The sequence below is a fragment of the Vespa crabro genome, chromosome 2 (genome assembly GCF_910589235.1).
Source record: "Vespa crabro chromosome 2, iyVesCrab1.2, whole genome shotgun sequence".
NCBI classification, from domain to species: domain Eukaryota; kingdom Metazoa; phylum Arthropoda; class Insecta; order Hymenoptera; family Vespidae; genus Vespa; species Vespa crabro.
The window spans coordinates 3,659,569-3,681,917 of NC_060956.1; the positions used below are offsets into that span (position 1 = coordinate 3,659,569).

The 22,349-nt window shown below is 25.4% G+C and overlaps 10 protein-coding genes across 18 annotated transcripts; 9 read left to right on the top strand and 1 right to left on the bottom strand.

The window, feature by feature from the left end:
- Positions 1–82: 82 nt before the first annotated feature.
- LOC124421627 lies at positions 83–2,424 on the top strand. Its single transcript, XM_046957016.1, has 4 exons — positions 83–299; positions 434–559; positions 676–1,051; positions 2,235–2,424. The coding sequence occupies exons 1-4, from the start codon at positions 292–294 to the stop codon at positions 2,382–2,384; spliced, it is 660 nt and encodes a 219-aa protein (XP_046812972.1). The 5' UTR covers positions 83–291; the 3' UTR covers positions 2,385–2,424.
- Positions 2,425–2,529: 105 nt separating this feature from the next.
- LOC124421624 lies at positions 2,530–3,690 on the top strand. Of its 2 annotated transcripts, XM_046957009.1 has the most exons (3): positions 2,530–2,800; positions 2,910–3,033; positions 3,142–3,690. In XM_046957009.1, exons 2-3 carry the CDS (start codon positions 2,933–2,935, stop codon positions 3,605–3,607), a joined length of 567 nt encoding a protein of 188 aa, XP_046812965.1. In that variant the 5' UTR covers positions 2,530–2,800; positions 2,910–2,932; the 3' UTR covers positions 3,608–3,690. The 2 variants fall into 2 exon arrangements, with proteins under 2 accessions (XP_046812965.1, XP_046812964.1); XM_046957008.1 differs by having other exon boundaries at positions 2,538–3,033.
- A 1,450-nt stretch (positions 3,691–5,140) lies between these two features.
- On the top strand, positions 5,141–6,374 carry LOC124421626. Its single transcript, XM_046957015.1, has 2 exons — positions 5,141–5,529; positions 5,647–6,374. Exons 1-2 carry the CDS (start codon positions 5,222–5,224, stop codon positions 6,107–6,109), a joined length of 771 nt encoding a protein of 256 aa, XP_046812971.1. The 5' UTR covers positions 5,141–5,221; the 3' UTR covers positions 6,110–6,374.
- A 137-nt stretch (positions 6,375–6,511) lies between these two features.
- LOC124421620 (probable N-acetyltransferase camello) lies at positions 6,512–8,855 on the top strand. 2 transcript variants are annotated; one of them, XM_046957002.1, is made up of 3 exons: positions 6,512–8,157; positions 8,275–8,435; positions 8,508–8,855. In XM_046957002.1, the coding sequence occupies exons 1-3, from the start codon at positions 7,850–7,852 to the stop codon at positions 8,798–8,800; spliced, it is 762 nt and encodes a 253-aa protein (XP_046812958.1). In that variant the 5' UTR covers positions 6,512–7,849; the 3' UTR covers positions 8,801–8,855. The 2 variants fall into 2 exon arrangements, with proteins under 2 accessions (XP_046812958.1, XP_046812957.1); XM_046957001.1 differs by having other exon boundaries at positions 8,275–8,853.
- A 487-nt stretch (positions 8,856–9,342) lies between these two features.
- Positions 9,343–11,623, top strand: LOC124421621. 2 transcript variants are annotated; one of them, XM_046957004.1, is made up of 3 exons: positions 9,343–10,802; positions 10,920–11,080; positions 11,153–11,623. In XM_046957004.1, exons 1-3 carry the CDS (start codon positions 10,495–10,497, stop codon positions 11,425–11,427), a joined length of 744 nt encoding a protein of 247 aa, XP_046812960.1. In that variant the 5' UTR covers positions 9,343–10,494; the 3' UTR covers positions 11,428–11,623. The 2 variants fall into 2 exon arrangements, with proteins under 2 accessions (XP_046812960.1, XP_046812959.1); XM_046957003.1 differs by having other exon boundaries at positions 10,920–11,623.
- A 357-nt stretch (positions 11,624–11,980) lies between these two features.
- LOC124421625 lies at positions 11,981–13,986 on the top strand. Of its 4 annotated transcripts, none has more exons than XM_046957012.1 (5): positions 11,983–12,168; positions 12,243–12,310; positions 12,533–12,618; positions 13,267–13,363; positions 13,479–13,986. In XM_046957012.1, the coding sequence occupies exons 3-5, from the start codon at positions 12,576–12,578 to the stop codon at positions 13,984–13,986; spliced, it is 648 nt and encodes a 215-aa protein (XP_046812968.1). In that variant the 5' UTR covers positions 11,983–12,168; positions 12,243–12,310; positions 12,533–12,575. The 4 variants fall into 4 exon arrangements, with proteins under 4 accessions (XP_046812967.1, XP_046812968.1, XP_046812970.1 ...); XM_046957014.1 differs by having other exon boundaries at positions 11,988–12,168; positions 12,533–12,634; XM_046957013.1 differs by having other exon boundaries at positions 11,989–12,168; positions 12,469–12,634.
- On the bottom strand, positions 13,888–15,806 carry LOC124421619 (L-galactose dehydrogenase-like). 2 transcript variants are annotated; one of them, XM_046957000.1, is made up of 7 exons: positions 15,727–15,806; positions 15,287–15,431; positions 15,054–15,215; positions 14,748–14,981; positions 14,541–14,672; positions 14,273–14,445; positions 13,888–14,193 (listed from the first exon to the last, which is right to left on the bottom strand). In XM_046957000.1, the coding sequence occupies exons 1-7, from the start codon at positions 15,765–15,767 to the stop codon at positions 14,118–14,120; spliced, it is 963 nt and encodes a 320-aa protein (XP_046812956.1). In that variant the 5' UTR covers positions 15,768–15,806; the 3' UTR covers positions 13,888–14,117. The 2 variants fall into 2 exon arrangements, with proteins under 2 accessions (XP_046812956.1, XP_046812955.1); XM_046956999.1 differs by having other exon boundaries at positions 15,287–15,404; positions 15,482–15,801.
- A 511-nt stretch (positions 15,807–16,317) lies between these two features.
- Positions 16,318–18,264, top strand: LOC124421827 (tubulin alpha chain-like). 2 transcript variants are annotated; one of them, XM_046957471.1, is made up of 5 exons: positions 16,318–16,364; positions 16,443–16,662; positions 16,764–17,065; positions 17,145–17,726; positions 17,879–18,264. In XM_046957471.1, the coding sequence occupies exons 2-5, from the start codon at positions 16,458–16,460 to the stop codon at positions 18,116–18,118; spliced, it is 1,329 nt and encodes a 442-aa protein (XP_046813427.1). In that variant the 5' UTR covers positions 16,318–16,364; positions 16,443–16,457; the 3' UTR covers positions 18,119–18,264. The 2 variants fall into 2 exon arrangements, with proteins under 2 accessions (XP_046813427.1, XP_046813426.1); XM_046957470.1 differs by having other exon boundaries at positions 16,325–16,662.
- A 372-nt stretch (positions 18,265–18,636) lies between these two features.
- On the top strand, positions 18,637–20,273 carry LOC124433097 (tRNA selenocysteine 1-associated protein 1). Its single transcript, XM_046982681.1, has 6 exons — positions 18,637–18,702; positions 18,815–18,862; positions 19,008–19,205; positions 19,333–19,649; positions 19,737–19,936; positions 20,025–20,273. Exons 2-6 carry the CDS (start codon positions 18,818–18,820, stop codon positions 20,147–20,149), a joined length of 885 nt encoding a protein of 294 aa, XP_046838637.1. The 5' UTR covers positions 18,637–18,702; positions 18,815–18,817; the 3' UTR covers positions 20,150–20,273.
- Positions 20,274–20,352: 79 nt separating this feature from the next.
- LOC124421694 lies at positions 20,353–22,164 on the top strand. Its single transcript, XM_046957168.1, has 5 exons — positions 20,353–20,802; positions 20,945–21,206; positions 21,365–21,641; positions 21,779–21,945; positions 22,026–22,164. Exons 1-5 carry the CDS (start codon positions 20,696–20,698, stop codon positions 22,161–22,163), a joined length of 951 nt encoding a protein of 316 aa, XP_046813124.1. The 5' UTR covers positions 20,353–20,695; the 3' UTR covers position 22,164.
- Positions 22,165–22,349: the final 185 nt, after the last annotated feature.

Below are 22,349 nucleotides of genomic sequence, written 5' to 3' on the forward strand. Positions count from 1 at the left end.
TTTTCAATTTAAAAACTTTCAATTGAAAATATTTTCGTTTCGGATAGATTATAAACATATAAATAATACGCCATTATGTGTACTTCGTTGCATGACCTTAGTAAGTATATATATACTGTGACAATAATTAAAATTTTGACAGTTGCTTAGAATTTTAAACACTATATACATAGAACTTTAATTGTTAAAAGATCAACTAATTTTATTGTGTTCCTTTGGTTGATTCAATATATTTTATATAATTTTTCAATATGCGAAAATTTATTCTTATTAGAACTTATAAAGAAGAAGATGAATCGGTATGCAAAGAATTACTTAAAGCTAGTGTAATGTATTCGCTAAATCATACATTTCTTGGATTTTTATTTGGAATAAATATTATGCGACTAATAAATATATTATTTATACTGTTAATGGTAATACTCTTGTTTAGAGGATTTCCTGTGGTTTATTGTAGTATGATTATATTTACGCCAGCAACTGTATTATACATTTTGTTATATGTAGCGTTTTTGTATGAAGCTAGACTTGTGGGAAATGAAGTATCTGAAATTCCACGGTATTACATCCTGAATTATATCTTTTGTTTTGTTTTATTTTGTGTGCCTGTTTTTATTAGTTCATACATTGTTAAAATTATGATTTTAAAATAAAAATATTTATTTCTATAAATAGGATTTACACATCAGATAATTCTTCATGTTTTTGGATAGCGGAAGCGTATAATGAATACTCATTAAATGATCAAAATCAAGATCAGCCATATATATTCATGACAGAGGAAGAATTCATTCAATGTAATATTGATGTATCAGAATATTATATAGAAATTGTAGGTATCATGTCATTCTGTAGAAATAACCTGGATTCAACACTTGGTTGTATTAAAAATTTCTATGTAAAGAAAAACTATAGAAAGAATGGTATAGGAAGTCAATTTATGAATCGAACTCTGTATTTCGCACATGAACACGGAATTGGATGTGTTAAAGCGACTGTTTCTCAATTTCAAAAACATCTTATAAATTTTTTTAATACGAGAAATTTCAGTGTAAGTATTGTACGTGATCAATCATTATTAATATCAATTAAGTTCTATGAATATGTATTTCGAACAAGGCCTACTCATTTAGATATTTAGAAATTGACGTAATTCACAATCTATGCCAAAAAATTAAATCGTTCATGTAAATATTTAAATCCAATTTATTAATAATATTTTGATATTTATTTTTTTGTATGTTATAATTTTCGGTAAAATATATCAGAGCAGAGGCATTGTAAAAAATCTGTAATTCTTTTTTTAACTCCTCCGTGGCTACCGATATTTTTCAATTTCCTTATTTCCCAATGTTTACATTTGGATCTTATTTAGGTCAATAATATTTGAAATAATTTCTTAATAGAATAGCGTTTAACATCTAGTATTTATTACATATAATCATTATACATAATAAGAATAATGAACAGTGAATGAATGAATAATTGTTTGATTTAAAACTTAAAAAATTAACAACCTTATATAAGCAATATAAACAATATCAACAATAAAAGTCATATAAACAATAAAAAAAAGATACTAAAACATTATTTTAATAGATTAGAAATTGTAGATAATTTTCAAATTACTAAAAGAAATTATTATATTTCATAATCCGTATAAATCATCAACAGTTGCTATGATTATTATCCACTATCTTAACTGCACTATCATTTCTGTCATTACAGTGTCATTCTATTTAAAAATTAATTGAATTTCAAAATAGATTTTCCTTGAATTCTGTCGATAAAATAAAAAATATTAAATTTCGATTGATCTATCGAGTACTGCATAGCTGTTTAATTCAAACATAGTTGCGTTATTATTCTCGATATGGATATTAGATAAATATTGAAAAATCATGTGGATTATATTTAAACAGAAACAAATTTTTATAGTGCTTTATTCTCACAACATTTAGTTCAAATTATGGTGTGCACCGAAAAAAATTAATTGCGCTCGTAGATTTATCTGGTATCACTGTGACTCATAGGGTATATTGATAATATTTTTAAGATATTAATAATTTCGTATAATCTATATACTTTTTTTTATATATTTATCGAAATCATATGCCGCGAAATATAAATTTATATAAAGTCATATTTATATTATCATCGTATATTAGCAATAAATAGCAGTAAAAGTGTTAGCTATAAGAATATCATCAGAATATGTTTTTGTTTTTAAACAGATCTATTCAAGAACGACCTCTGAGGAAACAACATTGAATATTTCTGATTCACTACCGTGGTGGAAGATGAAAATTTTGCAAAATTTTGTGTTACTTTCTTATAACGTATTTACATGTCTTAAACTGTACTTAATCATAATATTGATATAAATATAAAACAACGTTAATAAATCATTTTTTCATAAGAAAACTTATTGAAAACATGTACGGATATCATCTCTCTAAATAATTTTATTTCTTTCAGTTTAAAAATTTTCAATTGAAAATATTTACGTTTCAGATAGTAACGTTATAAACATATAAACAGTACGCTATTATGTGTAGTGCGATGCATGACCTCAGTGTATATATATATATACTGTGACAATAATTAAAATTTCGACAGTTGCTTAAAATTTACACTTCATACGTAGAACTTTAGTTGTTAAAAGATCAATAAATTTTATTGTGTGTTTTTGATTGATTCAATATATTTTATATAATCTTTCAATATGCGGAAATTTATTCTTATTAGAACTTATAGAGAAGAAGATAGATTGGTTTGCAAAGAATTACTTAAAGCTAGTGTAATGTATTCGCTAAATCATACATATATTGGATTTTTATTAGGACAAAATATTATGCGTATAGTAATTTTTGCAGCTATAGTGTTAATGGTAATACTCATACATCTAGGAATACCTGTGGGTTATTCTGTTATGGTTATATTTATGCCAGCAACTGTATTATACCTTTCATTATATGCAATGTTTTGGTGTGATGCCAAAACTGCTGGATATGAAGCATCTGAGATTCCACGGTATTACATTCTAAATTATTTCTCTTTTTTTGTTTTATTTTGTTTGTTTGTTTTTCTTAGTTCGTAAGATCATGATTTTAAAATAAAAATATATATTTCTATAAATAGGATTTACACGCCAGATAATTCTTCCTGTTTTTGGGTAGCGGAAGTACATGAAGTTCATACATTAAATCGTCATGAACGATCTCAGCGATATAGATTCATGACAGAGGAGAAATTGATTGAATCTAATATTGATGTATCTGGATATAATAAGAAAATTGTAGGTATTATATCATTCTGTAGAAGTAATTGGACACCAACATTTGGTTGGATAAAAAGATTATATGTTCAAAAAAACTATAGAAGGAAAGGTATTGGAAGAAAACTTGTGAATCGAGCTTTGTATTTTGCCGAAGAATACAGATTTGAACGTGTTAAAATACTTGTTACTCAATATCAAAAAGTTGTTATGGAATTTTTTAATACGAGAGATTTCTCTGTAAAAGTTATACGCGATCACACATTTTTATTTAAACTTACGATGTATGAATATGTTTTTCGAACAACTCACTATCGGTCATTTGCTTAAAAATTCGCGTAATGGACATTCTATACCAAAAAATTAAATTATCCATTAGACTTAAATATTTTATGTATTAATAGTATTTTTATATTTATTATGTGTATATTGTATATAAATCAAATATGTTAATAGTATTTTTATATTTATTTTTTGTATATTATAGCTTTTTGTAAAATATATAAGACTAGAGATATTGTAAAAAACCGTAGTTCTTTTTTTCATATTTTTAGAGACTATCAATATTTTTCAATTTCTTTATTTCCCAATCCTTACATTTGATCTGATTTAGGTCAATAATATTTGAAATAATTTAGTAATAGAAAAGCGTTTGATATCGAATATTTATTGCATATAATCAATTTATACAAAATGAATTAAAGCTGATCAATATTATTGTACATAATAAGAAGAATGAACAGGGGTTAAATGAATAATTGTTCGAATTAAAACTTAGGTCATATAAAAAATTAAAAAAAGATACTAAAACATAATTTTAATAGATTAGAAATTGTAGATAATATTTAAATTACTAAAAGAAACTATTATATTTCATAATCCGTATAAATCATCAACAGTTACTATAATTATTATCTTAGTCGTACTATCATTTCTGGCATTACAGTGTCGTTCTATTTAAAAATTAGTTGAATAACAAAATAGATTTTCCTGGAATTCTGTCGTTAAAATAGAAAATATTAAATTTCGATTGATCTATCGAGTGCTGTATAGCTGTTTGATTCAAACCTAGTCGCGTTATTATTCTCGATATGAGTAATAGATAAGTATTGAAAAATCGTGTAGATTGTATTTAAACAGAAATAAATTTTTATAGTTCTTTATTCTCACTACATTTAGTTAATATTATGATGTGCATCGAACAAACTTAATTGCGTTCGTAGATTTATCTGGTATTAGAGTGATTTTTAGGGTATATCGGTAACATTTCTAAGATATTAATAATTTCTTATAATTTATATAACTTTTTTATGTATTTATCGAGATCATATCCCGTGAAATATAAATTTATATAAAACCATATTCTTATTATTATCGTATATTAGCAATAAATAGCAGTAGAAATTTTAACGATAAAAATGTCATCGTAAGATATTTATGTTTTGAAACAGATCTATTCAAGAACGATCTCTGAAGAAACAACATTACATATTTCGAATCCGCAACTGATGGAAGACGATAATTTTGAAAAATCTTGTTTGTTACTTTCCTTTTTGATAACTCTTACAACGTGTTTAAATGATTTGAAATGTAATTAATTGTAATATTAATATAAATATAAAACAAAGTTATTAAATCATTTTTTCATAAGAAAATTCATTGAAAACCTGTCTGGATATCGTTTCTCTAAATAATACTATTTCTTTCAATTTAAAAATTTTTAATTGGAAATATTTTCGTTTCAAATATGAACAATACGTTATTATATGTAATACGATGTACGACCTCAGCGTGTATATATACTTTGACATTAATTACATATTTCGACAGTTACTTACAGTTTTATACACTATAAACATAGAACTTAAGTTTTTATAAGATCAAATAATTTTATCGCTGTTATAGTTGTGTATTTTTATTTGATATTTTATAGAATTTCTCAATATGTCTAATTTTATTCTTATTAGATCTTATAGACAAGAAGATGAACCATTTTGCAAAAAGTTACTTAAAGCTGGTATAATCGATTCGCTAAATGCAACATTTACTGCATTTTTAACTAGGAAAGGAGCTATTAATGCAATAAATGCATCAATTGTAATGTTTACATTGGCACTCATAATAGTAGGATTTCCTATTGTTTATTGTATTATGTTTATATTTATACCACCAATTATTTTTTACATTTTTTTATATGCAACTTTTTTGTATGAAGCTAGAAATGTTGAAAATGAAGCATCTGCGATTACATGGTATTACATTTTTAATTATTTCTTTTTGTTTTATTTTATTTTGTTTGTTTGTCCTTATTACTTAATATTTAGTTAAGATTATGATTTTAAAATGAAAATATATATTTTTATGAACAGGATTTACACATCAGATAATTCTTCCTGTTTTTGGATAGCGGAAGCATATGAAGATTATTCATTAAATCATCAACAAAATCAACGATATATTTTCATGACAGAGGAAAAATTTAATGAATCTAATATTAATGTTTCAAGGTATGTCAAAAAAGTTGTAGGTACTATTGCTTTCTATAATTGTAATAGGTCACCAAATTCTGGTTGGATAAAAAGATTAAGTGTTCATAAAAACTATAGAAGAAAAGGTATAGGAAGTTATCTTGTGAATCGAGTTTTGCAATTTGGCGAAGAACAAGGATTTGAATATATTAATGTGATTATTTCAGAATATAGAATAGGAGCAATACTTTTATTTATAAAAAAAGGTTTCAATATGCATAATATACACAGTAAATCACATTTTATGTTAATAGCGTTTTATGAATATGTATATCGAACGACGCATTATCGTCCACGTTATTAAAAACCCACATAATGTATAATCTATACCGGATAACTAAACTATTCATCACACTTAAATATTTAAATCAAATGTGTTAATAGTATTTTTATGTTTATTTTTTATATGATATAATTTTTTTTTAGAATATATGAAAGCAAAAACAGTGTAAAAATTTGGTAATTCTCTATTTTACATCTTTAGAGGATATCAATATTTTCCAATTTCTTTATTTCCCAATATTTACATTTGGATCTAACTTAGGTCAATAATATTTGAAATAATTTATTAATAGAATAGCATTTGACATCCAATATTTATTGCATATAATCATTTTAAACAAAATAAATTAAAGCTGATCAATATTATTGTACATAACAAGAATAATGAACAGTGAATGAATGAATAATCGTTTGATTTAAAACTTAAAAAATTAACTACCTTAGATCATGTAAATAATAACAAAAAAATACTAAAACGTAATTTTAATAGATTAGAAACTGTAAATTATGTTTAAATTACTAAAAAAAATTATTATATTTCATAACCCCCATAAATCATCAATAATTGCTGTGATTTTTATCGATTATCTTAGTCGCACTATCATTTTTGCCATTACATTGTCGATCTATTTAAAAATTAGTTGAGTAACAGAATAGATTTTCTCTGGGTTCTGTCGATAAAATAGAAAATATTAAATTTCGATTGATCTATTGAGTACTGCATAACTGTTTGATTCAAACCTAGTTGCGTTACTGTTCTCGACATGGATGACAGATAAATATTGAAGTATCGTGTGCATTGTATGTAAACAAAAATAAATTTTTACGGTTCTGTATCGCTACAACATTTAGTTAATATTATGATGCGCATCGAACAAAATTAATTGCGCTCATAGATTTATATGGTATTACTATGACTCATTTGATATATCAGTAAAATTTTTAAGATATTAATAATTTCGTATAACTTATATACCTTTTTTATATATTAGGTGGACCGGAAAATAATGTCGTTTCTGCACATGTCAATATTTGATTGTGATTAAAAATAAAAACTTATTAAAAATTTATTCGTTTGAATTTAATTTAAGAAAGCGACATTACTTCTCGGTCCCCCTAATATTTATGGAGATCATATCCCGCGAAATATAAATTTATATAAAACCATATTCATATTATCATTGTATATTAGCAGTAAATAGCAATAGAAATTTTAGCGTTAAAAATATCATCGGAAGATATTTATTTTCTGAAACAGATCTGTTTAAGAACGATCTCTGAAGAAACAACAATAAATATATCGGATCCGCAATTGAAGGAAGATGATAATTTTGAAAAATCTTGTTTGTTACTTTCTTTTTTGATATCTCTTATAACGTGTTTAAATGAGTCGAAGTGTAATAAATCATAATATTAATATAAATATAAAACAACGTTAGTAAGTCATTTTTTCATAAAAAAAAATTCATTGATAACATGTCTGGATATTGTCTCTCTAACTAGTACTATTTCGTTCAGTTTAAATATTTTCAATTGAAAATATTGTCGTTTCAGATAGAAACGTTATAAACATATAAACAATACGTTATTATATGTATTACGATGCATGACCTCAGTGTATATATATTGTGAGAATAATTAGAATTTCGACAGTTACTTAGAATGTTATACATTATATACGTAGAACAGAAATTTCTAAAAGATCAACAAATTTTATTGTGTATTTTTGGTTAATTCGAAATATTTTATATAATTTCTCAATATGTATAATTTTGTTCTTATTAGAACTTATAGAAAAGAAGATGAATCATTTTGCAAAAAGTTACTTAAAGCTGGTGTAATGGATCAGCTAAATGCAACATTTATTGGATATTTATTAAGAAAACCTCTGTTTATATCAATAAATATAGTGATTTTATTAATTTCAATAGTATCCTTATTAAAAGGCTTTTCTGTTGTTTATTGTCTTATGTTTATATTTATTTTACCAATTTTTTTATACACCTGCTTATATGTAACATTTTTCAATGAAGCTAAAGATATGGAAAAAGAAGTATCTGCGATTTCACGGTATTACATTCTCAATTATTTCTTTTTGTTTTATTTTATTTCGTTTGTCTGTTTTTGTTATTTCTTATTTAGTTAAGATTATGTTTTTAAAATAAAAATATATATTTTTATAAACAGGATTTATATGTCGGATAATTCTTCTCATTTTTGGGTAGCGGAATCATATGAATTTTATTTATTGAATCGTCATCAGCGACATGAGCAGCGTATATTCATGACAGAAGAAGAATTCAATAAATCTAATATTGACGTATCTAGGCATCTAAAAAAAGTAGTAGGTACTATCGCATTGTATAAAAGCTATAAAATACCTAATGGTGCTTGGATAACAAGATTATGTGTTCATAAAGACTATAGAAGGAAACGTATAGGAACTCATCTTGTGAATCGAGCTTTGCAATTTGGCACTGAACAAGGATTTATTACTATTAATGTGGTTATCTCAGAATATAGATTTGCTGCTTTAAAATTATTTTATAACATAGGTTTCCATAGATATTTGATACGTGGCAGATCATATAATGCATCAGTAATATATCATGAATTATCATATAGAACGAAGTATTTTAAGCCTACTGAATTATTTGTAAAAAATCCATATACGGTACAAATTGTACCAAAGCGAATCATCCATCACACTTAAATATTTAAATCAGATGTAGTAATAGTATTTTTATATTTATTTTTTGTATGTTATAATATTTTGTAAAATATATATGAGGAAAGACACTGTAAAAAATCCGTAATTTTCTTTTTTACATCTTTAGAGGATATCAATATTTTCCAATTTCTTTATTTCCCAATGTTCACATGTCAATCTAACTTAGGTCAATAATATTTGAAATAATTTATTAATAGAGTAGCGTTTGACATCCAGTATTTATTGCATATAATTATTTTCAATAAAATGAATTAAAACTGATCAATATTATTGTACATAATAAGAATAACGAACAGTGAATGAATGAATAATCGTTTGATTTAAAACTTAAAAAATTAACTACCTTAGATCATATAAATAATAACAAAAAAATACTAAAACGTAATTTTAATAGATTAGAAACTGTAAATTATGTTTAAATTACTAAAAAAAATTATTATATTTCATAACCCCCATAAATCATCAATAATTGCTGTGATTTTTATGGATTATTTTAGTCGCACTACCATTTTTGGCATTACATTGTCGATCTATTTAAAAATTAGTTGAGTAACAGAATAGATTTTCTCTGGGTTCTGTCGATAAAATAGAAAATATTAAATTTCGATTGATCTATTGAGTACTGCATAACTGTTTGATTCAAACCTAGTTGCGTTACTGTTCTCGACATGGATGACAGATAAATATTGAAGTATCGTGTGCATTGTATGTAAACAAAAATAAATTTTTACAGTTCTGTATCGCTACAACATTTAGTTAATATTATGATGCGCATCGAACAAAATTAATTGCGCTCATAGATTTATGTGGTATTACTATGACTCATTTGATATATCAGTAAAATTTTTAAGATATTAATAATTTCGTATAACTTATATACCTTTTTTATATATTAGGTGGACCGGAAAATAATGTCGTTTCTGCACATGTCAATATTTGATTGTAATTAAAAATAAAAACTTATTAAAAATTTATTCGTTTGAATTTAATTTAAGAAAGCGACATTACTTCTCGGTCCCCCTAATATTTATGGAGATCATATCCCGCGAAATATAAATTTATATAAAACCATATTCATATTATCATTGTATATTAGCAGTAAATAGCAATAGTAATTTTAGCGATAGAAATATCGTCAGAAGATATTTATGTTCTGAAACAGATCTGTTCAAGAACGATCTCTGAAGAAACAACAATAAATATATCGGATTCGCAATTGAAGGAAGGTGATAATTTTGAAAAATCTTGTTTGTTACTTTCTTTTTTGATAGCTCTTATAACGTGTTTAAATGAATCGAAGTGTACTAAATTATAATATTAATATAAATATAATGTAACGTCATTAAATCATCTTTACATAGGAAAATTAAAATCTTTTCCGCATATCATCTCTCTGAATAGTTCATCTCCCTGAATAGTATTTCTTTCAGTTTAAAAATTTTCAATTGAAAATATTGTCGTTTCAGATAGAAACGTTATAAACATATAAACAATACATTATTATATGTATTACGATGCATGACCTCAGTGTATATATATATTGTGAGAATAATTAGAATTTCGACAGTTACTTAGAATGTTATACATTATATACGTAGATCAGAAATTTCTAAAAGATCAACAAATTTTATTGTGTTTTTTCGGTTGATTCGAAATATTTTATATAATTTCTCAAGATGTATAACTTTGTTCTTATTAGAAGTTATAGAAAAGAAGATGAATCATTTTGCAAAAAGTTACTAAAAGCTGATGCAATGGAACCGTTAAATGCAACATTTATTGGATATTTATTTAAAAAATCTATTTTTATAGCAATAAATATAGTGACTTTATTGATTTCATTAGTATTCCTAATTAATGGCTTTCCTATTGTTTCTTGTCTTATGATTATATTAATTCTACCAATTCTTTTATACATCTACTTATATGTAATGTATTTCAAGGAAGCTAAATATATGGAAGAAGAAGTATCTGGGATTTTACGGTATTATATTCTCAATTATTTCTTTTTGTTTTATTTTATTTCGCTTGTTCGTTTTTGTTACTTCTTATTTAATTGAGATTATGATTTTAAAATAAAAATATATATTTTTATAAACAGGATTTATATGTCGCATGATTCTTCTCATTTTTGGGTAGCGGAATCATATGAATTTTATTTATTGAATCGTCATCAGCGACATGAGCAACGTATATTCATGACAGAAGAAGAATTCAATAAATCTAATATTGATGTATCTAGGCATCTAAAAAAAGTAGTAGGTACTATCGCATTCTATAAAAGCAATAAAATACCTAATGGTGCTTGGATAACAAGATTATGTGTTCATAAAGACTATAGAAGGAAAGGTATAGGAAATCATCTTGTGAATCGAGCTCTGCAATTTGGCACTGAACAAGGATTTATTACTATTCATGTAATTATCTCAGAATATAGATTAGGTGCTTTAAAATTATTTATTAACAGAGGTTTCCATAAAATTTTGGTACGTGCCAGATCATATGATGCATCAGTAATATTTCATGAATTATCATATAGAACGAAGTATTGTAAGCCTAATGAATTATTTGTTAGAAATCCATATAAGTTACAATCTGTGTCAAATTGAATCATTCATCGCACTTAAATATTTAAATCAAATGTAGTAATAATATTTTTATATTTAGTTTTTGTATGTTATAATTTTTTGTAAAATATATAAGAGTAGAGGCATTATAAAAAATCTGTTATTCTTTTTTTAACTCCTCAGAGGATATCGATATTTTTCAATTTACTTATTTCCCAATGTTTACATTTGAATCTTATTTAGATCAATAATATTTGAAATAATTTATTAATAGAATAGCGATTAACATCTAGTATTTATTACATATAATCATTTTAAAGAAAATGAATTAAAACTGATCAATATTATTGTACATAATAAGAATAATGAACAGTGAATGAATGAATAATCGTTTGATTTAAAACTTAAAAAATTAACTACCTTAGATCATGTAAACAATAACAAAAAAATATTAAAACATAATTTTAATTAATTTAGAAACTGTAAATTATGTTTAAATTAATAAAAAAAATTATTATATTTCATAATCCCCATAAATCATCAATAATTGCTGTGATTTTTATCGATTATCTTAATCGCACTATCATTTTTGCCATTACATTGTCGATCTATTTAAAAATTAGTTGAGTAACAGAATAGATTTTCTCTGGGTTCTGTCGATAAAATAGAAAATATTAAATTTCGATTGATCTATCGAGTACTGCATACCTGTTTGATTCAAACCTAGCTGCGTTACTGTTCTCGACATGGATGACAGATAAATATTGAAGTATCGTCTGCATTGTATGTAAACAGAAATAAATTATTACGATTCTGTATTTCTACAACATTTAGCCAATATTATGACGTTCCCACAGGCACATCAAGCAGAATTAATTGCACTTGCTGATTTAGCAGGAATTACTACGACTCCTGGTGTTTTTCGGTAACATTTCCAAAATACATTTTTCAATAAATTCATATAACCTATAAAGTAGAAATTTCTCTTTTTTTTTTTTTTTTTTTTTTTAATATATATGAAGATCATATCTGGTAGAATATAAATTTGTATGAAATTATACTCATGTTATCATCGTATATTAGGATCGCAATAGAACTTTTGGCGATGGAAATATCACCGGAAGACATTTATGTTCTTCTGAAACAGATCTGTCCAAGAACGGCTTCTGAAGAGACATTTAATATTTTGGATGCACAACCTGAGGAGGATGAAAAATCTGAAAAATCTTGATGGTTACCTTCTTTTTTGGTAGATCTTATAACATTTTTAAATGGTTTCAAGTGTACTTAATCATAATATTAATATAAATATAATAAAATGTTATTAAATCATTTTTACATAAGAAATTTCGTTAAAATTGTTTCCGGATACTATCTCTACTCTAAATAATAGTATTTTCTACATCTTGAAGATTACAAATTGAAAATATTTTCATCTAAGATATAAACGTTATAAACATATAAACAATATCATATTATGTGAGGTCACCCTGGATCCTAACCTCAGCATATATATATACTGTGATTAATTAGAAATTTCAATAGTTATTAACAATTTTGTCTATTATAAGGATTTAATAATATATAGGATTTAAGTTTTCAAAAAGCCAAGCAATTTTATCATACATATAGATGTGTATTTTTGGTGTATTTGGAAGTATTTTATATAATTTCTCAATATGAGTAGTTTTGTAGTTCTACGTCCTTACAAACGAAGAGATCAACCGTTTTGCAAAATATTACTTAAAAATAGTATAATGGAAAATATGAACAGAACATTCTTTAGGCTTTTGTTTACAGACATTACTTTAATTGCGATAATTATTTTTATTTTAACTATGTTTCTGTTATCAGGGGTGCCTACTTATTTCTATGTTATAGGTGTGCTTACGGAGCTGATTGTAGTATACATTATAACATATATAAACTTTTGGATTGATGCTGAAAAGGCTCAAAAAGAAGTATCTCAGATTTCACGGTATTACATTCTGAATTATTTTTTTGTTTTGTTTTATTTTGTTTGTTTGTTCTTATTACTAATTATTTAGTTAAGATTATGATTTTAAAATGAAAATATATATTTTTATAAACAGGATTTACATGTCAGATAATTCTTCTCATTTTTGGGTAGCGGAATTATATGAAGATTATTCATTAAATCGTCAGGAAAGAGATCAGCGATATAAATTCATGACAAAGGAAAAATTTAATCAATCTAATATTAATGTATCTAAATATGTTAAAAAAATTGTTGGTACTATTGGATTGTGTAAAAATAATAAATTACAAAATTCTGGTTGGATAAAAAGATTATGTGTTCATAAAAACTATAGAAGGAAAGGCATAGGAATAAATCTCGTGAATGTAGCTCTGGAGTATGGCAGTCAACAAAAATATAGATGTATTAATGTGATCATTTCAGTACATAGAAAAGCGGCTAGAGAATTATTTATTACAAAAAATTTTGAAATCTATTCGCATCATAAAAAACTTCATAGAACATCAGTGACACTATCATTTATTGAATTAACATATCAATTGAGATATATTAGTAATGATGAATTCTTTGCTACAGATACAATTTATGCACAGACACTTTGAAACAATTGAAATATGATCGTATTCTTAAATAATTAAATTAAATGTATAAGTAGTATTTCTAGATTTATTTTTTCTATTTTCTTATTTATTATAAAATATATATATATATAATAAACAAATAAAAATATTTTTTACTTCTTCATAGCCTGCCAGTATGTTTCAATTTCTTTGTTTTCCCAATGTTTACATTTGATCTGATTTAGATATCTGAAATAATTTATTAATAGATAGTTAATTGTTCTCTCTTCTTTGAAAAAGATCATTTATCGTAGTAATTATCACTTACTTCTCTTGAATTATTTTTAATATTGCTTTTTCCTTTTCTGTAATGCCATTTCTTAATACGTTAAAATTCATTCTTAATTGTTGTATATTTTGAATACCAATTAAGTTTGTAGTTATATCTTCGCATTGCATAGCATACCATACAGCTAATTTGCTTATTTCTACATCATTATCCTAATTAAAAATAATATTAATAATATTTTTTTATTCATAAATATGTATTTATAATTGTTACTTAATTTTATCTGATCAAAACTGGTAATAATAACCTTGCAATATTGTGCAACATCACTACAAATCTTTTTCATTTCTTTACTAGCGGGATGCCAATCTGGAGGACCATTATTTGTTAAAAGACCCATAGCAAGTAAGGCCGCATTAATTATACCAACGTTATTTTTCTATAATATTGAAAAGTTTCTGTTAATATCATTATCATTCTAAAAATTAGACTTTTTTTGAGTGAAAATTTAAACCTTAAAAAATGGTATGAACTGCATTAAAGTATCATCTAGTAAAGTAAATCTGGAATAAGTTAGCACACATGCAATATTAATATTGCTTTGTTCTATGCATTCTTTTAGAACAGAAAGTGGATAGCCAGTAATACCAATATATCTAGCTTTTCCTTCTGCAACTTGCTTTGATAGTTCAGGTAAAGTTTGTGTAATTATTATGTCCAGCGATGGAGCAAATTCTATATCATGAACCTATAAGATATTAAAAAGTTTTATGTTTTTAGATATTATATAATAACTTGTGATACCTGAATAAATGTTTACCTGAATAACATCAACATAATCTAATCCTAAATTATTCAAACTGTTTTTAAAACTATCTCTTGTTTTTTCTTTTGAAAAATCGAACATATTTTTAAAATCTAACTCGTATCTTCCAACTTTTGTTGCAATGTAATAAGCTTGACGAGGAATTCCTTTTAATGCCTGCCATCCAAATAATGAATACATTAGAAATAATCACAGGAGTAAATATTTTTTTGAAAATATATTTCTACCTTTCCGATTACTTTTTCTGATTTCCCTTGTCCATACCATGGCGCTGTATCAATATAATTGACACCTTCTTTTATAGCTTGTCGTATAGTTTCAATTGCTTCATTTTCATCATAATTGCTGCCAATAAATGTAGCGTTAATTAAGCTAAATAGAAAAAAAATTTCAGAAAATATTATAATTTATTATTATTTTACCCATAATGACAACCAAGTGGTCCACCACCAAAAGACAATTTACTAACTAATAAATTGTTCAGCTTTTTATATTCCATTAATTTAACTGATTCCAAATCATGAAAGCCTTCAACATAAGTTGGTGGCAACATAATCGCTATTTATTATTTTTAAATAACAATTTCAATTTTATATATATCCTTTGATTATCACTTTATAATAATTTGTAAAAATTTTTGATGAATATTATCTTACATCATCATTACCTTACTGTTTTGTAGAAATGCTCAAGGATAAATAATGACATTATATCGTAAGAAAAGATAACTAGGAAAAAAAAGTTCCATTACATTTCATTTCAAAGTACTACTACGTTATCAAAGTACTCTGATTGGTCATTCTTTTATAAATAGTAGATTGAATTTAAATGTTAATCAAAATATAATCAATATCTCGTTTATTATTCGTTGATTTCATTTATTATCATATTATTAATATTTAAATAAACCTTAATCTTTCGTTTGAAAAACAAACTTAAGAATGTACAAATAAAACAACGTACATATATCTTTGACTTCTTTTTTATGCAATGGTCACCTAGGCAACTGAAATCAATCAGTAATCTTTTTTCAAAGCAGTTCGCGGCCGTTTCAAAATTTCATGTTTTAATTTATACAAAATCGCTTAGTTTATAATTGCATCAAAACTTTTATATTTTTTTTACTTTTCTACACCATAAACGGAATATAAAAAATTATAAAAATGGTAGGTTTATATATAGATATATATACAAAATAGATTTGCCGTGTATTAACTATATATACACTTTTTTCTTATTCTAATTCATCTAATATTATAGAATTTATAATACAAATTCCATTTTTTGTAAACTTTTTTATATATTGTAAATAATAGAATTTATAATAAGCTATTAAAGTTAAAGAGAACATTTACATATAATTGAATTTTTTTTCTCTTTTAGCGTGAATGTATATCAATGCACGTTGGGCAAGCAGGAGTGCAAATGGGAAATTCATGTTGGGAATTATATTGTCTCGAACATGGAATTCAACCAGACGGTACTATGCCTTCCGATAAAGTTACCGGGACGAATGATTGTTTTAATACTTTTTTCAATGAAACAAGTTCTGGTAAAATGGTTCCAAGAGCTGTAATGGTTGACCTTGAACCAACCGTCGTTGGTTAGATCTCTTAAAAATATCGTTTCTAAATATGATTATTATAATAAAAATCAGGATTATAATTTTGATTGGATTCTTTTTTTTTAATTTATTTATTTTAGACGAAGTCCGCATTGGTCTTTACAAACATTTGTATCATCCAGAACAACTTATCACTGGGAAGGAAGATGCAGCAAATAATTATGCTCGAGGTCATTATTCCATTGGTAGAGAAGTTATCGAATCCGTAATGGATCGAGTTAGAAGGCTGACGGATCAGTGTACAGGATTGCAAGGTTTTTTTGTATTTCATTCTTTCGGAGGAGGTACAGGATCTGGTTTTACCTCTTTACTCATGCAAAAGCTCTCGGACGATTATGGGAAAAAAAGTAAATTAGAATTCGCTGTATACCCTGCGCCTCAAGTATGTTCATTATTATTATTTGATATCGATATAACGTGTTATGCATTTTTATGCAATTTTGATAATCTTTGAATTTCAGGTTTCTACTGCTGTTGTAGAACCCTATAATGCAATCTTAACAACACATACAACGATTAGCCATTCAGATTGCGCATTTATGGTCGACAACGAAGCTATTTATGATATTTGTCGACGCAAATTAGGAATAGAAAGACCGTCTTATGCAAATTTAAATAGACTCATTAGCCAAGTTGTATCTTCCATAACGGCATCCTTAAGATTCGATGGAGCATTGAATGTAGATCTGACTGAATTTCAAACAAATTTAGTACCCTATCCGAGAATACATTTTCCTCTTGCTACCTATGCACCCGTAGTATCCGTTGATAAAGCTTTTCACGAAGGAATGACCGTCGCTGAAATTACATCTGAATGTTTCGAAGCTACCAATCAAATGGTAAAATGTGACCCACGTGAAGGAAAATACATGGCATGTTGCCTGTTATATCGCGGCGATGTCGTTCCAAAAGATGTTAATGCTGCGATTGCTGCAATGAAAGGGAAAAGTTGCATACGTTTTGTCGATTGGTGTCCAACTGGTTTTAAAGTTGGTATTAATTATCAACCACCAACTGTAGTACCTGGTGGAGACTTGGCTAAGGTATTAAACGAATTAAACGAACGATTACGTCAACTTGTTCTTTTTTTTTTATTTTTCTTATTTCTTGAATCGTAACTTCCCCTCCCCTTTATTATTCTCTGTATTTAATTTAAAATAAGGATTAAACTTGAGATATATAAAAAATAATATAGGTTCAACGTGCAGTGTCCATGTTATCTAATACTACAGCTATTGAAGAAGCTTGGGCTAAATTAAATCATAAATTTGATCTAATGTATAACAAACGAGCTTTCGTTCATTGGTACGTCGGAGAAGGTATGGAAGAAGGAGAATTTGCAGAAGCTCGAGAAGATCTTGCGGCACTCGAACGAGATTACGAAGAAGTTGCTCTTGAATCACCTTCAACTCCCGATGCATCATTAGAATATTGATCTGATTTTTCGATCAGTATCATATATATTACATATCTAATCATTGATATCTCTAAACATACAAAATCAAATTATTATATCGAAAATATTTGAACTCGAATCAACTATCGACATAGCATAAAAACCAAGCTAACAAATTTTTTTCTAATTAGACTTTTTATATTTTTTGAGAAATATTTATTTATATATACATATATATATATATATATTTAGAAATTACATATGTAAATGTTTCAAAATTTAAAAAATGAAAAAAATTTACATTAATAAGACGTGATGTTATTCGATCATATATTTAAATATTTTATATACTAAACAATTTTTCAATGTGAACTCTCATTGTTTTTCTAGTGATTTTTATTTGATAATATTGCCTCTCCTTTATGACTAGTTTAGAACTTTTTTATCTTCAAAGCATTCTAAAGGAAATAACAAATATTTAGTAAACAGTATTATAAATTGTAATAAATATCAATATAAAAATCGATAAAGTCAAAAGCGAGACATTTTTATTAAATAATATATTTGTTTTATAGAGAGTTCTTATGTATGTTTATTTAATCATTTAACTTATTCTAACAAAGGTGAAGAAACAATTAGGTTATGTGTAAACAGAATTAAGAAAATAATAATTTACAATATATTGACATTTATCAATTGTATTAAACGAATTATTTTTTGTTTATTGCAAATAAGATTATGTCGTCAGGACCAATGGTATTGTGTCAACTATGGATGGGTGGCGTAAGTATTTTATATATATATATAAAATTTTGTATTAAAACTTTTTATTTAAAATATGTTTTATACACTATTACAACATCTATATTTGAATAAATTTCTAAATTTTTTATATTCTAACTATTTAAAATTAAAATATTTTTTATAGCTTGAGCCATACATGACGGAAAGTTTCATTATGAATGCCTTTCATAAAATGGGAGAACAGCCTCAAACTGTAAAAGTTATGAGAAATCGTTATACTGGTGAACCTGCTGGTTATTGTTTTGTACACTTTCCAACGGATGAAATGGCATTGGATGCTATGCATAAGCTTAATGGCAAAGCAATTCCTGGGTCAAATCCTGTTTGTATTTGAAAGAATTTTGGATAATATAATATATAAATTATTAAGTTCTTTGTCATATATGATGATAAGATAATTTTTTTTGGATTTTGTTTAATTAATTAGAAAAATTTGTTCTGAATTATAGACTGTGAGGTTTCGTTTAAATCATGCGAGCACTACTGGTAAACCTGCTGCTGACAGAGAATTTAGTATTTGGGTAGGAGATTTATCCACAGATGTAGATGACTATTCTTTGTATAGAGCATTTGCTGCAAAATATAATTCTATTAGAACAGCTAAAGTAATATTAGATAGTTCAGGATTTAGTAAAGGTTATGGTTTTGTAAGATTTGCAAACGAAGAAGAGCAGAAAAATAGTTTGGTGACGATGAATGGATATAGAGGATTAGGTACAAAATCTCTAAAAATTTGTAATGCTGTGCCAAGACCTTGGAATAAGATGTGAGAATAAACTTTAAGTAAAATTTTTATTATAAAAAATAATTATATAAAGAAATAATTATATAATGATTGTTCTCCTATATATAGATCAACACCACCTCAATCATCATCAGAATATGCACCATCGAACATGAATTCTGAAGCATATAATTATTATGATACTTCCTCTTATTGGAACAGTTACAGTGCCTGGCAGCAAGGTTATTATGAAAGTGAGCCAACATCAGATGCCTATAATAGTTATGTTTCTGATCAAAAACCAGAAGAAGATGAATTAGAATTAATTGGTATGTGTATCATTAAGAAAGAATTTGTATACATTCTTTTATAAATAACATGTATATTATTTTTAATTATTGATTTTATTATTTTCAGAACATTCTATTCCTTTGGATATTGATAAATTAAATAGGGAAATAATTGAACAAGATTACAATTTATGGGATGCTTTAGAAAGTTCCAAATGGATTCCTTGTGATACCATAGAATTGTGTTACTAGTAATATTTTATTATATTACTTTTATTTTGGTATTTTTAATATTTTGTAAAATTCTTTTTGTAGTTGTAAATATTTAAATATTACTCATAAAAAAAGTTAACTAGACATTAAAAATGAAAGGAAAATATAAATAAACCGAACGTTTTGTAGTGAATAATCAAAGAAAATGCTTATTAAAGCAATTTGTTTTAATATTTGATATATCACTTTTGGTATATCACTTTATCATTATTATAATCATTGATTTATGGTAATTTAGTTTTGATATAAATAATACAATATACTTTTTTAGAGATATTAAAATGTAACTTCCATTTCCTTCTTATTTCTAACAGAACTCCTGCTGGAAATAATAGCTTAAGCGATTAGTTATTTCGTGCGTGTCCTATGTCACACTTACTTGTCGTTAGTTAGATTTAAATCGTTACTTCTAACAGAACTTAAAGAAACAACTCAAATACGATTTTTGTATTTGTAATAAGGTTTTTATAAAAAAAATAAAAAAATTTATATCAAAAGTTAAATAACACAGAAAATAAAACTAAGATGATAATATATTATATTATAATTTTTGAAATGTTATATTTTGGAAAAAATGTTAAAGGTGAATGGGTCGAAATTCCTGAGTTCTCAGATGAAAAGAAAGTTTACAGGTGTGTATTATATTACTTTATAATGTACATTATATATATTATTAATTTATTTATATTATTATTAATAATTTATATATATTACAATACAATAAATATGTATAGTTGTTCTAATTCATTTCTGATATTGCTTTAATTTTCATAGAATTCCTTTTTCTAATCGTGACTATGAATACAAATTTATACGAAATGACGATAATAAAAGTTTTTTTCATAAGAAAGAAAACAGTACGATTTATGAAAAACAACCGGAGATAAACATTCCATTAACACACAATTCGGACGTAAATATAACTCAATTATCAGTAACAGAATTAAATACTGGGACAGAGAAATATTTTGCGAACGTATCTTCTGATTATATTGTCGAGAATAATTGTGACATAAAAAATAATAGTTATGAAATGGTAAGAAGTATAATTTCAATTTTGCATTTTTTAAGAAACATAATTACATGAAATATTGTACTTTATAATTTTATTTAAAAAATATATTTTTAGATCCTTTCGTTTATATCACATTATTATTTAAATAAATTAAAGTAAATATTTGAAATATATTGTAGGATAAATTATTGATTGAATCCGATCCAATCAAATTAGAGGAACATATATCAGATACAAAAATGTATGATACTAAAGAAGCTATAGTTAAACAACAATTACCATTGTCTAATAAAAATTTAAATGAAACTTTGAAAGAAGATAAAAACACCTTTCTAATGTATTTACCAACTGAAATATTAAAAAGTGTTCATAAAAATTTAAAATCTCAACCATCAAGTATAAAAGGCAAACTCCAATTTCTGAAATCATTTGAAAAGATATTATCGCTTGAAATAGGTAAATTATAAATAGATTATTTATTTTGTTAATATTAATCTCTTAAGTTAATTAAATATTAAGTGTATATAAATATTAAGTGTATTCTATATATATAGAAAAACTTTCTTATCAATATCATATTTAATTTTACATAGAATCTAGACTTATAAGATTTATAAATCCAAATCGCATAAAAAGAGGAAGTGATCATTATGATCATGATGATTATGAAGATCATGGATTAGGTTTTCCTTCTTTAGAAGGTGCATTAATGGCTATTTCATTTCTTACATTTGCTGTCTATTTGGTTAGATTAGTTATGGTAAGTTGATTTTTAATGAAATTATAAGGCACATTTCAAATGTATAAAAAAAAATAAGGATAATTCTCATAAACTTTTAGCTTCTTTTTCGAAATAATGGAACTCAAGGTACTATTCCCACTGTACTTGTTGGTAAGAAAAAGAGATCAGTCGAAGAATTTAATGAAGAAACGGCAAGAATTCTTCACAATGTGGATAATTTCATTTCTAATATTTAATGATATTTTTATAAGAAATACAAACATGGAATGATACAAATTATATCCATTTTAATGTATAAATAGATCATTTTTAAGCTGTATTTGTATGTATAAACATTTAATATATTACTAAGGTATTAATAATAAGTTATACTCTAATACGTCTACTACACAATTGTACATAATTGATTATAAGAGAATCGA

Bases quoted from the DNA above. Each gene is read 5' to 3' on its own strand.
- LOC124421627 (XM_046957016.1), top strand. The intron at 560-675 runs GTATTACATCCT...TTCTATAAATAG, and splicing joins GAAGTATCTGAAATTCCACG to GATTTACACATCAGATAATT. The intron at 1,052-2,234 runs GTAAGTATTGTA...GTTTTTAAACAG, and splicing joins TTAATACGAGAAATTTCAGT to ATCTATTCAAGAACGACCTC.
- LOC124421621 (XM_046957003.1), top strand. From the start codon at position 10,495: ATGTATAACTTTGTTCTTATTAGAAGTTATAGAAAAGAAGATGAATCA. The intron at 10,803-10,919 runs GTATTATATTCT...TTTTATAAACAG, and splicing joins GAAGTATCTGGGATTTTACG to GATTTATATGTCGCATGATT.
- LOC124421625 (XM_046957011.1), top strand. From the start codon at position 12,228: ATGACGTTCCCACAGGCACATCAAGCAGAATTAATTGCACTTGCTGAT. The intron at 12,311-12,532 runs GTAACATTTCCA...CTTCTGAAACAG, and splicing joins ACGACTCCTGGTGTTTTTCG to ATCTGTCCAAGAACGGCTTC. The intron at 12,619-13,266 runs GTTACCTTCTTT...TCTATGTTATAG, and splicing joins AAATCTGAAAAATCTTGATG to GTGTGCTTACGGAGCTGATT.
- LOC124421620 (XM_046957001.1), top strand. From the start codon at position 7,850: ATGTATAATTTTGTTCTTATTAGAACTTATAGAAAAGAAGATGAATCA. The intron at 8,158-8,274 runs GTATTACATTCT...TTTTATAAACAG, and splicing joins GAAGTATCTGCGATTTCACG to GATTTATATGTCGGATAATT.
- LOC124421827 (XM_046957471.1), top strand. From the start codon at position 16,458: ATGCACGTTGGGCAAGCAGGAGTGCAAATGGGAAATTCATGTTGGGAA. The intron at 16,663-16,763 runs GTTAGATCTCTT...TATTTATTTTAG, and splicing joins CCTTGAACCAACCGTCGTTG to ACGAAGTCCGCATTGGTCTT. The intron at 17,727-17,878 runs GTATTAAACGAA...AAAATAATATAG, and splicing joins CTGGTGGAGACTTGGCTAAG to GTTCAACGTGCAGTGTCCAT.
- LOC124421626 (XM_046957015.1), top strand. From the start codon at position 5,222: ATGTCTAATTTTATTCTTATTAGATCTTATAGACAAGAAGATGAACCA. The intron at 5,530-5,646 runs GTATTACATTTT...TTTTATGAACAG, and splicing joins GAAGCATCTGCGATTACATG to GATTTACACATCAGATAATT.
- LOC124421694 (XM_046957168.1), top strand. From the start codon at position 20,696: ATGATAATATATTATATTATAATTTTTGAAATGTTATATTTTGGAAAA. The intron at 21,642-21,778 runs GTAAATTATAAA...AATTTTACATAG, and splicing joins GATATTATCGCTTGAAATAG to AATCTAGACTTATAAGATTT. The intron at 21,946-22,025 runs GTAAGTTGATTT...ATAAACTTTTAG, and splicing joins ATTTGGTTAGATTAGTTATG to CTTCTTTTTCGAAATAATGG.
- LOC124433097 (XM_046982681.1), top strand. From the start codon at position 18,818: ATGTCGTCAGGACCAATGGTATTGTGTCAACTATGGATGGGTGGC. The intron at 19,206-19,332 runs GTTTGTATTTGA...TCTGAATTATAG, and splicing joins CAATTCCTGGGTCAAATCCT to ACTGTGAGGTTTCGTTTAAA. The intron at 19,650-19,736 runs GTGAGAATAAAC...TCCTATATATAG, and splicing joins CCAAGACCTTGGAATAAGAT to ATCAACACCACCTCAATCAT.
- LOC124421619 (XM_046956999.1), bottom strand. From the start codon at position 15,612: ATGTTGCCACCAACTTATGTTGAAGGCTTTCATGATTTGGAATCAGTT. The intron at 15,405-15,481 runs GTAAAATAATAA...ATTTATTGGCAG, and splicing joins CCACTTGGTTGTCATTATGG to CAATTATGATGAAAATGAAG. The intron at 14,194-14,272 runs GTAAGTGATAAT...AAATTATTTCAG, and splicing joins TTAAAAATAATTCAAGAGAA to ATATCTAAATCAGATCAAAT.
- LOC124421624 (XM_046957008.1), top strand. From the start codon at position 2,726: ATGCGGAAATTTATTCTTATTAGAACTTATAGAGAAGAAGATAGATTG. The intron at 3,034-3,141 runs GTATTACATTCT...TTCTATAAATAG, and splicing joins GAAGCATCTGAGATTCCACG to GATTTACACGCCAGATAATT.